At 41.5% G+C, this 14,283-nt stretch overlaps 1 protein-coding gene across 3 annotated transcripts in view; it reads left to right on the plus strand.

Moving 5' to 3' along the window:
- Nucleotides 1–14,283, plus strand: part of PRKN (parkin RBR E3 ubiquitin protein ligase) — a 604,066-nt gene that overhangs the window by 326,629 nt on the left and 263,154 nt on the right. For 2 of the 3 annotated variants that reach the window (XM_081906896.1, XM_081906894.1), the window contains exon 7: nt 7,326–7,385. The exons of the other annotated variant lie outside the window; for it this stretch is intronic. In XM_081906896.1, the coding sequence (XP_081763022.1) occupies nt 7,326–7,385 (60 nt within the window). The remainder of the gene's footprint in view (nt 1–7,325; nt 7,386–14,283) is intronic. 3 annotated transcript variants of the gene reach the window in all.

The raw sequence follows: 14,283 nt of genomic DNA on the forward strand, positions 1-14,283 counted from the left end.
ATGTTCTGGGCAGAGAGGAAGTTCCCAGGCTAGTGTGCCTTTTCTTCTTTTGTTCCTTAATTACTTGAGGGATATCTTGAGTGATTTCTTGAGTGATATCCTGAGTACCACTTAGGTGGGTCATTAGGTGTGGATTAGTTGCTAAAGTCTTTGTGTCTTGACCTCTTGAACTTTGTGAAGAGTTTTTCTGAGAAGATGGCTGTACTGCACTTAGTTGTGCTCTGGAATCCATCTCTTCACACGTTCCAAACTCCTTCCAGTTCATAGAAACAATAAAGAAGCAAAACCTACATCCTAATGACCTACTTGTGAGCTTCGATGTTGTATCTCTCTTCACACAAGTGCCCATTAATGAAGCCTTGACAGCCATTCAAAACAAATACAATCCCCCCGAATACATCTTGGACCTGACCAACCACTGCCTAACCAACACGTACTTCATCCACAATGGACAAAGATACAAACAGATAGAAGGAGCACCTATGGGATCACCCCTCTCACCGGTCATCGCAAACCTGTACATGGAACACTTTGAAACCAATGCTTTAGACAAGTCAGAACACAAACCCAAACTTTGGCTCAGATATGTTGACGACACCTTTGTAATTTGGCCACACGGGAAGGAAAAACTGGATAGCTTCCTCACACATCTCAACAGCCTACACCCCAAAATACAATTCACTATGGAAATAGAAGCCAACAACCAACTTCCCTTCCTTGACGTCCTAATCTACAAAAAACCTGATGGCTCCCTAGGACACACTATCTACCGGAAAAAAACACACACCAACCGCTACTTACATGCACAATCACACCACCACCCTGCACAAATAAACTCCGTAGCCAAGACTCTCATCTCCAGAACCAAACGCCTGGCTGACAAAGACCACTTGACAACTGAGTTACAGAATCTCTCAAATGTGTTAATTGCCAATGGATACCAGCAAAACAGGGTTACGAAGCTAATCCAAAAAGAAACACCCCCCAAAAACCAAGACACAGAAGAAAACAATGGCATGGCCCTCCTTCCTTATATCAAGGGCACTACAGATAAAATTAGCAAAATCCTCCATAAACACAATATCAAAACAGCCTTTTGCACCAACCAAAAAATAGCCAATATCCTCAGAAACCCCAAGGATAAAATCCAGTTGGAAAACCAAGGGGTCTATGAAATACCCTGCAAAGTCTGCCCAGCCACGTACATTGGACAAACAAACAGACGAATAAATGCACGTATCGCAGAACACAAGAATGCCGTCAAAAAAGAAGAAAAAACTTCCTCTCTTTTCCAACACATGAAAGAAACAGGACACGAAATTAATTTTGCAGATTCCAAATTGCTCTTTAACATGGAACATCACCACAAGAGAATAATCATGGAAGCCATCGAGATAGAGAAACACCCTCACAACATGAACAAGCGTGACGACACATCCCGCTTGCCAGACATCTGGAAATTAGCCCTCCCCACAAAAACTGACACCAGATCCAGAGGCACACAGAACGCCATCACCAATCAACCACACCAGACCCAAACCCAGACCCTCTCCACAGATAAATTACAGACACCATCCAGTAGCCAAACCATGGTGGCACCTCCGGATGCTGCACCCCCCTGCAATCCCTACACAGATCTGGCTGACACAGGCCACAAAACCACAGCTCGCCCCTATACACGAAGCCAAGCCAGAGCACAACTAAGTGCAGTACAGCCATCTTCTCAGAAAAACTCTTCACAAAGTTCAAGAGGTCAAGACACAAAGACTTTAGCAACTAATCCACACCTAATGACCCACCTAAGTGGTACTCAGGATATCACTCAAGAAATCACTCAAGATATCCCTCAAGTAATTAAGGAACAAAAGAAGAAAAGGCACACTAGCCTGGGAACTTCCTCTCTGCCCAGAACATTGGAGGCTATACACCACACCCCCTCAACAGTATTTATAGGAACTCAAACACTGAGATCCTGCTCTGTTCCAGTAACAAGAAGCCGAAAGCACCAGCCTGAAGATGACGAGTGAGACCTCGTCGAAACGTCGCCTAGACACCCCAACTTTTACACGGGAAGACACCCGAGGACACCAAAACCTGCATATCATATATATATATATATATATATATATATATATATATATATATATATATATATATGGAGAGAACTAAAAAATCATGAAATACAATGAAATAAAGTAAGTCACTGGGATGCAGCTGGTGCTGTGGTCTAAACCACAGAGCCTAGGGCTTACCAATCAGAAGGTCAGCGGTTCGAATCCCCGCGACGGGGTGAGCTCCCGTTGCTTGGTCCCTGCTCCTCCCAACCTAGCAATTCGAAAGCACATCAAAGTGCAAGTAGATAAATAGATACCGCTCCGGCGGGAAGGTAAATGGCGTTTCCGTGCGCTACTCTGGTTCACCAGAAGCAGCTTAGTCATGCTGGCCACATTCTGTCTGCGGACAAACACCGGCTCCCTCAGCCAGTAATGCGAGATCAGGGCTGCAACCCCAGAGACATCTGCAACTGGACTTAACGGTCAGGGGTCCCTTTAAAGTAAGTCAGTATTTAAATTTTGGAGGATTTTATTGACACTAATAGTTGTTTTCTCTGGTCTCAATCCCCTCAACCCTAGCTCAGAGAAAGTGTCAAAAGAGGAGGAGGTAATGCTTTGGGAGATATTGCCCTCAACTCCAATGATTGTCCAGGCCAGGGAATTTGGCTTTATCTGACTTACGGCACACACACCCTGCCCAATGCAGTCCTTATCATCTTCACATTGTTGGAACAAGTCACAACATAATTGGGCAATGGCTGTTTGTAAAACAGAGCTCAGGAGAGGCAGGTTGAACAGCAAATCTTGACCAGGTAGCATTCATGGGACCTCAGCATGCTGCTGAGACAACAGTTCTCCTTGGGTGAATTTCAGTCTCAATTTTTTTAAAAAACAACAACAACCCAACAACCTGTATTTGTGACATTGCTCTGTTCATTGTTACTTCAGACTGCATTTTAATAATTTGACTTCATGATTTTGAACCTGTTGCTTTGTTGTATTTTCTTTTGTTGCTATATTTGTTTATTATGCTTCTTTTACATGAGATTCCCAGCAGTTTCCTATCCAGGGGTTGATTGGATCCATGCCTCCTTAGTTTCAGCCACACTGCTGCTTTAGGTCTTCCCAGTCCATCACTTGACCCTTGAAACTGGAGTTAATTCTATAACCCTGGAGGCAGAGATCATTTGGAATCTACTACTGAATCTGAGGCCATATTTTATTTACAACTTTTCTCTGTCAGAGTATGTGTAAATTCACTTCACACTCCTCAGGAATCTTGCTCATAGTATAAAGGTTTGATGGTGCCTAACATGGCGGCTTGGGGCTAAATTTGACTTGGTATAGAAGAACTGTTGACAAACGTTTCCCCCTAGTTATATACAGTATTCCCTGCTGTAAATATTTCATTCTTTGATCTTCAGATGCGCTTTTGGAAAGGGTTCCCAACTTCTCTCACTGTATATGACTTTTGTTTAGATACAGAAGAGGTTACTTTGTGTCATTACTTCCAACACATTTGTGTATAATGTTTATTAAATAGCCTCAGTACTCATTTGAAAAGTTTTCAAGGTAGCCCAAGAGAAAATACTATCTATCCAAGTGGATAGTGATCTTAATCTTTTTTTATCTTTTCATAATGACCCAGATAGTAAAATAGAATAAAAAAGGATGTTCAGGAAGAGAGAACAAGGTTGGTACAAGACAGGCTCATGCAAGGGTCAGTAATTGTGTACATCTCTCCCCCTTCCCTGCTGTAAAGCACCAGATAGATACTAAACTGCAGTCTGGTCAGTTAGTTACTATAGTTTATGTTGGAATTGATAAGAGCTTGATGAAGATCTGTGGGCAGGCTTTGTAGCAGAATGATCAGAACAATAATTGGCAGCTAATGTGACAGAATTCTAATCAGCCTCAGGTGTCTCATAGCAAGACCAAGGAGATTTGATATGCCACCTAATCCTTCAGCAATAAGTCTCACTGTGTTCACTTCCGGTAAGTGCTTTAGAGGTGCTAATGCGTTCTCTAAGAGTATCATCTAAACTGGACAGGTTTAACTGGTATACAGAGTTATATTTTCAGCTCTTTGATTATAAGAAAAATCAGTTTTGTGACTTGGAATATAAATACAAACGAATTGACCACAATCTGATTTATTGCGCGGGGGGGGGGGGGGAGATTGATTTGACATCCAACCAGCTGATGTCAAGGAAATTAACCCAAATATCTAAATTCAGTTCTTTATCAGGTGCAGACTTTTGGGCTAAAATGCAGGACCTGCGGGCTCTAGGAAACCTACATTTGATCTAGATAATGTTTATATTCACTCTGGATTTTTGAGGGTAAGGAAGAGGATCATTATTCTGCAAGATGTGGCAAAACTTGGGACCTCATATGAATGAGCCATTTGGGGAGCTCCTGCTGGAAAATTATACAAAAAGCCCATGAATGTACTTTGGACCTGTGGATGTCATTGTCCATCTCTTTCTTCTTTGAACATTGCTGCTATTATGATGTCAGTGCACAGTCTCAGTTTTATATACATATAATCAGCCAGAGAGTGTTGAACAAGGAAGGAGGATCAGAAGTGACGTTCCCAGTTTTCACTGGTTCATCACAGAGGAGATCTTTCATCTTGCTTCCACACAGCACTCCCAAGAGCCCTGTCTCAAATGCAATAGGTCTCCAGAGTTGTTGTGGTAGTATTGCGGCTTCTTCTTTCTGAAAGATTGCCATAAGATGGTTAGATTCAGATGTAGCCTCCAACCCTGATAAAATTTACTGACTTTCTCCTGGTAGGCTTCAGCTCTCAATGCCATGTTTTAACCATTTCTCATTTCACTGACGTTCTTCCACTGTTAATAGAATACCAAAGAACTTCCTAGCCTCTTTTCTTGTTCACTTTGTTTTTAAACCTAAGCTTGTGTTGAATTTTATGTTGGGAAATGAAGAGCGACAGACTGCAGAGAAGAATTAATTCCTTCATGTTTTTTCAACAGCTTGCAAATCAGTGTATTGTAACTTTCACACTGCATGCAAATAATCTAGCTTCCACCTTGGCTTCAAGGCACTCCTGCATCCCAGCACACCAGGAGATTTCAGACTGTGCTGTCTTAGCTTCATTTGAAAGGGGTGGGAGAAGCTTCATTTGAAATGCAATTGGTAGTTTTTGACTGGAGGAAGAAGTGCAGTGAGGCCATCAGAGGACTGAAATGCATCTTGATTCAACCTTATCTAGATTTTTTAATTCCTTCTTTTTATTTGGTTTGTGAAATATATTTTTTCAGTGCATGCCACTGGAGACAGTTATGTGAATTGGAAAGGCAACCATACGAGATTCTAATTTTTGGGAGATCACACACAATCTGTTGTTTTCTAGCTTGCTAGAAAATAGGCCCAGTAAGATCTCTTTACCAGTATGGCTTTTCTTCACATAGTAGCATATAAGCTTCAGAGACCCATTGCAGGAGCTTGTGCAGGGATGTTTTACCCATGGTTGGAAGATCTGGAAGTGGGCTCTGGGATTTCCCACTCCATATTCCCAGTCCCTGTCCAACATGCATTCTCCTTTCTACCCAGTTCTAACCATGGCTGATTACTGCATTGCTACGGATGTTGATTATGAGCTCATCCATACTGTTGTTTAATGTGGATAGTAAACTTCATGTACATCCATTAATTTCCTGTTCTCCATATGGTGTTCTCCTCTAAATCACTGCCTTCCCACACTTTCCCCTCCACTAATTTGGATTTTCTCATGCCTCTCCTTTTCAGAGTATCCCTGGTATGTGAAAATCCAGCCTGAGGGAGGGGAATGTGTAGGAAGGCAGTAATTTGGAGAACAGCATATGGACAACAGGAAATTAATAGATGTACAGGAAGTTTACTATCCACATTAAACAACAGTATGGATGATGCTAACCATGAGGCAAACAAAGGTCCAGAATTCCTCAATATTCGGTCTGCAGTCCTGCCATGATTTATCTTACCAAATGGTAAGAAAACTTTTACCACACATTAAGGACAGATGTGTGGCAAAATGGTAATTTACATCTACCACAAATTTCCTTTTAACCAGAGGTGGCTAACCAGCATCTAGCCAACCACCTCCTTGCCTGGGGAATTCATGCTGAAGAGAAATGAGAAGGCTTAATCCTACATTTCACTGCTGATAGCTTAGCCATTTTGAAAGAGTGCCAGCATTACACCCAGGGACCTTTATTTTTTGTGCTGCAAATAGTTTGACATAACTTTGAAAGCATGTATATTCCCATATTGATTAAAATCAATCGACTAAAAAAAGCATAGTACCTTTCATGTTATGTATCACATATTCTCTGGAGCCAAAACAGATGCTTTTCTGAGGGAGAAGAAATTGAAATGGAATTGTGGGTTGGTGTGGGTGTGCTTGGGCATGTAAGGCTTCTTGAATAAGTCAATTTCTGTGAATTCCTGTGTGAATTGACCTGATCTGCACCTACTGGACTAAGGTAGCACACTTCTCAGATCAAAGTACCAACATGTGTATTTAAGGAGAAAATGTCTTTTAGACATGTGTACATTATGGTAAAATTGTTATTTAAATACCTATTTATAGATCTTTAAAAACCAAGAATTTGGAGATAAATGCAGGAATCAGATGGAATGGACTTATGAATGAACATAAATAAATCTGTTACAGGGTAGAAACAGGCTGATACATACATCCTTACAGGCATCTGCACTTGCTGGCTTGAGACATCAAGGATCCCCCTTTAGGAAATGTCTGCTTCACTTAAGCTGTTATTGAGTTTCCTTTGAACATGTGTAAAGCTGTCAGTGATTATGACTCAGGCAAGTCCAGTGCAGCACAGGGTGGAGTGGACTGCACTGCACTGTGAATGAGCTTCTCAACAGCAGCCCCAAGTGTGAAGGATGTTGCTTGTTTTCTAATTTATACACATATAATGGTCAGTGTAGAGGGTGGGGAGATAGAGCTGCACTGTCAGTCCACTTGATGGGCTTTTGACTACCTATTTCCCCTCCTAAGTACTCATTTATTGTTAATTATGATGGAAACAATAATGCATTAACCAAACATAAGTAACTTGGATTAATCAGCTGCTTTGCAGGCAGACACTTGCTCAATTCCCTGGAGTTCCCATCAGCAAATTGTAGTAATGATGCTGATTTGCACAGTACTATTGTTTCAGCTGTAAATACCTGAATTGATTACCCAGGAGCCCCTGCCTCAATGTAGCCTTGTTTTTGCTTTGTTCTTTATTATGTTAGGTATCCTGCACAGCAGGGGGCCTGTAACCACGACAGAGTCACCTTGGGACTTCAAGTATGGTAATCTAAATGAATTCTTTGTTGCTGTAAATTACAAACAGAACAACAGCCGCCTGCTCCCACATTTATAAATATGTATGGTTTCTCTGCCGTCGTGAAATTATTATGGCCAGGGATAGATCAAAGTGAATTAGCACCTGCCAAGTAAATTTGATAGGTCATTTTCACTTTAATTTTATTCCTGTGTGTCATGACACAGTACCAAAATTAACACTGACGTTGTCCTTTGTTACAGAAACCATTGATAATGCTAAACTGGGTGGCAGAATTTTTAATTGGTTCATAAGAGTTTCAGCCATGTAAGCCAGTTGTTCTGGCATTAAATAGAGACATCAGAATGGTATTTATTGTATTGCTAAACTACAAAAAAATCAATAGCAAAGTTGTATGTAATGATCTTGGTCTAATAAACCATGGTTTGACTGAGAATGAGAATTGTGCTTCCCCCACCCCTTCTCTCATTGTTCTCTAATGAAAGACTTCCAGGGTTGTTAAACCACAGTTTTCTGTTGCATCCAAACTGGAAACTATGGTTTAATCTCCGATCACAAAATTATATCAATCCAGTGCTGAAAGGAAGAATATACTCATTTTAATTTTTTAAAAAATCGTAATATCTCTATCCCATTTTCCTATACAACATACAAAATTAAAACCACAAATTAACAGCATATAATAATTTAGGCTGATTTAAAAATAGCTGAGCCTTTCAAAATAGCATTGTTGATATTTTAAATTAACATTAAAGGACAGTCTAAACATCCAGGTCCTTTGTCAAGCATGCACTAGCTATGCTCACCAAAGAACTTCATAAGCCACCTGTTGTGGCTGTCTGTTGATAACACAATATCCGGGTGTGTCTGCAAACTGTGAAGCACCTTTCAGGGTCCAAGACAAAGGCAGATAGGCTGTGTTACATTTGTGGACATAAACTGTGGTGGTCTTTTTAAATAAATGTAGGAGAGAAAACATTTGGATTTTTAACAACTGCAGTTGGAAAGGAGTTGGTTGACACAGAATGCCGTAGGGACATTTTGACTGTGCATAGCATATATTTAAATACACAGGGAAAACTGCTCTGGACCAATTTGCATCAGATTGTATCTTCACCACTGTTGTGGTTTGTACAGCTATTTTGACGTACATTTTGTTCAGTGCCACATGCCTAAGTGAGGCTCAGCATTGTCTCCATTGAAAGGATAGGCCAAAAATATTCTGGGTTGAGTCTAGACACATCTGGGATTATTGAGAGAGGAGGCCTCATAACTGGTAGGATTAGGCCTGATGACACCCAAGAAAATGGGAAGGTTGTAAAATGTGGGTTTTGCACTTTATATGGTGCCGAGTCCAAAGGCTTAAGCACCACCATATTGTGTTAATGGGGGGGGGGGGATCTCAGGAAAGGTATGTTTTTGTTTACTAGCAAAGGCTGTCATATCTGACCCACCAAGTATTTGTTTTTATATGTCTTTCTTGGGATACCTTTGACCCCAATACCAGATCAGTACGGTTAATTTGTCCTATCAGTGGAGGCTGAAAAGAAGGTGTTCCACTACTTCTTAATTTAAGAATGATACATTTACCACGGTTCGAGACATGCTGCCATTCATGCATACCACAGAGATGAGTCCTTGGGCTCCTTCTAGTCACATCTGCAGCAGCATCTCAAAAGACTTCCCTTCAAAACCAGATGTAACTGTCTAGACTCTACATCAGTTTCATTTCAAAGTGAATGATCTCCCAAGGAGCTATCTAGTATCTTGCCTGTCTGTTCCAATTCCTCAATTTTTTCATCACTCTTCAAACAGGTATCATTCATATCTGCTAGGATCTTTTTATACATAATAAAATGAAACAATCAGTGGGGAAGAGCCATGGTGCAGTGGCAGAGCATCTGCTTTGCAGGCAGAAGGTGCCAGGTTCAATCCTTCTCATCATGTAGGGCAGGGAGGGACCCCAGTCTACAATCCTGGAGAACCACGGCCAGTCAGTGTAGACACAGAACTGGATGGACAGCCCAGCTCTGGCTCAGTCAGTAGAACATGAGACTCTCGATCTCAGGGTCGTGGGTTTGAGTCCCATGTTGGGCAAAAAGATTCCTGCATTGCAGGGAGTTGGACTAAATGACCCTCAGGGTCCCTTCCCACTGTATCATCCTCTGATTCTATAATTCTAAGACAATTGGTTTAACTCAGTTTAAAACAGCTTCCTGTGTAATCCACCTAGCAGGAATGAAACACGTTTTCTCCAGATCATCTTAAAATTCACACACATGCACACAAAACAAAAACATATATGTATATATTGTTGTGTGTATATAATGTACACACGTTTTGTGAGGTTGTGTGAACAGTTGAAAGAGAAACCAGGTAGACTCAGACATTCAGACTAATCACCTTCAGGATTGTACCCGGTCCATTACACACCAACACACACACACACACACACACACACCTGTCACTAAAATTAACCAGAATCCAGAAGTAAGTCACAAGGGAACAAATATTACTGCTTGCTTTTATCTCATGACATGACATAACATTTGTGGCTGGAGTATAACTCTTGCCCTTTGGTTGGATTGGTGTACGAAGCTTAAGTTCAGGCCTCAAAACAGATATAACAGTAGCAGGTTTTATATCAACTGTAAAGTAGATAAATGTGACTGGTTGTGTTCCATTTTTGTTACCTTTTTTGGGGATGGAATCTGCCATGCAGACCTCAGTTAAGGTTCACAAGTGTTAAATTATCCTGGATTGTTTCTGTCCTGCATGGTATTGATGATTGTTGTCGTGTTGTGTCACTGGTTTGTCAATATCACTCCAGGGATGTACATAGGCCATTGAGAGCTGCCTTATACTGAGTCAGACCCTTGGTACAAATAGCTCAGCCTTTCCTAAGCTGATTAGCAGCATCTCTCAAAAGTTTATGGCAGATTCTCTCCCAACTATACTTGGTGATGCTGGGGGATTGAACCTGGGACCATGTGCATGCAAAGCAGAGTTAAGGCCCTTCCCCCAAGTAGTGGTCCAAAGGCCAGGTCCAGCTTATGGAGCAATGATGTTGTTCCTGGGTGCTGGGTGCTCTTTGGCCAGAGTGAAGGGGTGGAGTTATCCCAGCTGGAGTTGTGGGAGGAGGAGGCCAGGAGAGAAAAGAAAAGGGGTGGGAGAGAGAGAGAAAGAATGATAAGTGCTACCAAACGTATGGTACAAAGATTGCCCACAGTTTCACTCATGAGGGAAACAAAATTACGATGTTTTTTGCTTTTGTTTGTTCTGGCCTTTTGGATGTAACTTAGATAGGAGCTTGTAAATTTGCATTTGCCACTGATGTTAGTGTGAGCCATATTCCTCTTAGGCTGTGGAATCTAAAGGCATCTCAAGGCAATCTGGCAACCCACCTCTAAATGTGTTAATTGGCTTATATATTTGGAGAGCAAATGTAAGATTCTGGAATAATGTTGTACAAGTACACTAATAGGGGTGTTGTTGTTGTTTTTTAAAAAGCACAGTAATTTAGAAATTAGTTAGCAATGATATCTTATAAAAATAGGGAAACAGTTTTATTTATTTTCACCGAAAGAGATGTCATCTGGAAATGGAGGCAAAGGCACTTGTCATCCTAATGGGAAAGAAAATAATATTCTGAAAACAAACCTCATGTGGATGCAATACATGCTCTGATTCATCAGTTAATGTGCCTTGTTAGGCTTGGCTGCTTACCCCATTATCATGGTTGTTCCCACACACTCTAGCAAAATTTGTAGGCTTTTTTATGAGCCCAAAGCATAAAGTCATAGGCAGAGATGCTATGTAATGTACAGCAATGTTATTTGGTGGGCTTTGAATACAAATTATCTCTCTCTGTGTGTGTGTATATATATATTTCCTTTTTATCAGTCAATTTTTCAGCTGGTTTGCTGCTCTTTCCCAGTCACTGTGATGCACATTACACAAAGTGCTACAGAGACTAGTAATGTTGAGTTTCTTGGGTGGAGCCAGTTAATAGCAACCTTCCCTGCCCCTGGCCAGGGAAAAGGTAAACCACAGACTGAGGTGACCTAGCTGGCTTGAACACTGCAGAGTCTGTCTGAAACTTTAGGATGATGATGATGATGATGACGATTTCTATATCCGACCCTCCAAGTGTTCCTATTTTCCAGGGACATCCCTGATTTAGAGAAGATTCTGATTTGATCCCAGAATGTCCCACTTTTCCTTAGGATGTCCCTAGTTTCATTGGGGGTATGTAGTTATCCAGCCCCCAAGCCGCCTGAAGGCAATCCTGTATAGGGTAAGTTTTTTTTAATGCTTAATACTTCATTATGTTTTTATATATGCTAGAAGCTGCCCTTTGACCAAACTGCGGGAGGCAGTAGAGGACAGAGGTGCCTGGCGTTCTCTGGTCCATGGGGTCACGAAGAGTCGGACACGACTAAACGATTAAACAACAACAAAGAAGCTGCCCAGAGTGCTGGGGCAATGCAATAAGATGTGTGGGGTATAAATAGTAAAATTCTCATTATGGAATGGGATGTCCCAATTTTCATCGGAGAAATGTTGGAGGGTATGCTCTATCCCCCTTTATCCAAGGATCACAGGGTAATTTGCAATATAAAAACACAAAAACAGATACCATAGTAACAAACAAAAACAATACACCCTAGTTTAAAAGGCCATAGATAGTTTCATTAGCCAAATGCCTAGAAAAAGAATGTTTTTGCCTGTTGCCTAAAGATATGTAACAAAGGTGCCATGTGAGCCTCCCTGGGGAGAGCGTTCACAAATGGGGAACAACTGTAGAAAAGGCCCGTTTTGGTGCTGCCACCCTCCAGACTTCTCATGGAGGAGGCACATGGAGAAGGGCCTCAGATGATGGTTGCAGGGTCTGGGTTGGTTAAACTGTTTTAGACCAGGCAAGGGGGCTCTGACAGGATTCTAGAACCCTCCATTCTCCTTCCTAAAGCCTAGTTAGCACTTGCCTAGCTTTGGGAAGCTTTGGGAAACTGACTTCAAAGATTGAGCACAGGGCTTTTTTTCAGCTGGAACTCAACGAAACTCAATTCCAGCACCTCTCAGATGGGTGCCATTGCCATTAAAAGGGAACAAGGAAGGCGTTCATGGTGAGTTCCAGAACCGCTTTTTCCAGAAAAACAGTTCTTAGAAGTCTGCCCCCCCCAAAAAAAACCCATTGTTGTTTTTATAGTCAAGACCAGACTTTAATTGAAGCTTTTTAAAATGAATAATTTGGTTTACTTTTTTTTTTACAAAATGGTTGGTTTTTTTTTTAAAAAAAAACAATGTTTGCTTAAAATCCACCTAGTTTAAAATGGAACAAACTTTGTTTGGAAAATGAAGAATCTGATTGATCCATTAAGTGGAGATTTTTAATCATTATAGCAATCAAAACAGTGTAAACAGAAAACAAGGAATGGCAAATGGCAAGTTAAGCATGTGGTTTCTTATGCCTAATGAACTCTAGAAATCATTTTCTGAAGAAGTTTGTGTGTGTGTGTGTGTGTGTGTGTGTGTGTGTGTCTTTGAAGCAGCTTGGAGTGCAAGGATGTTTTAATCCTCTAACAGCTGTGGAGGTGATTCATCCTGTAGAGCTTTAGAAGATGGCTAAAGACTTGAGTATACAGCGAAAGTTCTGTTAGTATAATGTTCTGCTCTGGTAGAGTAGCAACTACGCTTGGCACAGAGCATCCCCTGCAGGTACAAGCTAATCCCAAACCTGGCATACCTCCAAGATGAGGAATCTTCCTGGCTGAACTTTTTGCAAGGAATAGCTTCCCGCTTTCATTTGCTTCTATTTGAGGATATTGGCTGCGTTTCAGGATTGTATATATTTGCTTTGGCAAAGGGGATAATTTTAAGGACCTCTCCTCCTCCTCATTTGCAGCTTTGCCATTTCTGGCACCCATTTTTAGTATGTGTGAGAAATGTGAAAAAGGAATATGTGCCACCTGGACGGCGTAAGAAGCTTTGCAATCATGAATGAGTTGAGATGTCTGACTTTGCCTGCCCTTGCAGGTGGCAGAAGTCTGCTGAGATGCCAGATGACAGTCTGAAAGAATAGAAATGGGAAAGAATTATTAGAATAGAAATAGCTTTTTTCCAGGCTGTGAGCATTTGAGGGGGGGAGGTATATATGTGATGTGAAAAAAAGAAAGAAAAAGATTGTGCTCTTCAGACTCGGAAATAGTCAAAATGTTTTGTGTACTGTAGAAAGTTTCTTTAAATCTGTACTGGAGCTGGGGAGGCTGAGAATTTTGTTCAGGAGCCATCATACACAACACTGGCATAGTCCACTGGGGATTTCTCCGGCATCAGCCATTTCAAATGAATGAGCAAGTGTAAAAGAACTGTAGAGGAACAACAGCAACTGGCTGCAGATCTGTAACAGGACAGAGCCTTCTACATGACTACTTTGTGAACCTTTGGTAAAGGACCTTGTTAAAGGCTAGTGTGAAGTCAAGTACCAAGTGTTATCCTGAGAGCTGCTGTGGATGCTTCCAAGAAGCAGTGCTTTTTTTCAGCCAGAACTCACCAGAACTCAGTTCTGACACCTCTCAGGTGGAAGCCATTGCCATTCAGAGAACGAGGTTGACTGCATATTGCTTTATAAGTCTACAGTTCTCTAGGCAGAAGGAAGTTTGAGGAAGTGCTGAGTGGTATGTAATTTCCTTCTACTGTTTACAGTCATACCTCATGTTACGTCCGCTTCATGTTACGTTCTTTCAGGTTATGTCCCGCGGCGACCCGGAAGTACCGGAAAGGGTTACTTCCAGGTTTCGCTGCTCGCACATGCGCAGAAGTGCAAAATGACATCATGCGCAGAAGTGGCGAATCGTAACCTGCGCATGCGCAGATGCGCCGCTGCGGGTCGCGCTCTTTTCATG

The sequence above is a fragment of the Podarcis melisellensis genome (assembly GCF_964234715.1).
Source record: "Podarcis melisellensis genome assembly, chromosome: 3".
Taxonomy (NCBI): Eukaryota; Metazoa; Chordata; class Lepidosauria; order Squamata; family Lacertidae; genus Podarcis; species Podarcis melisellensis.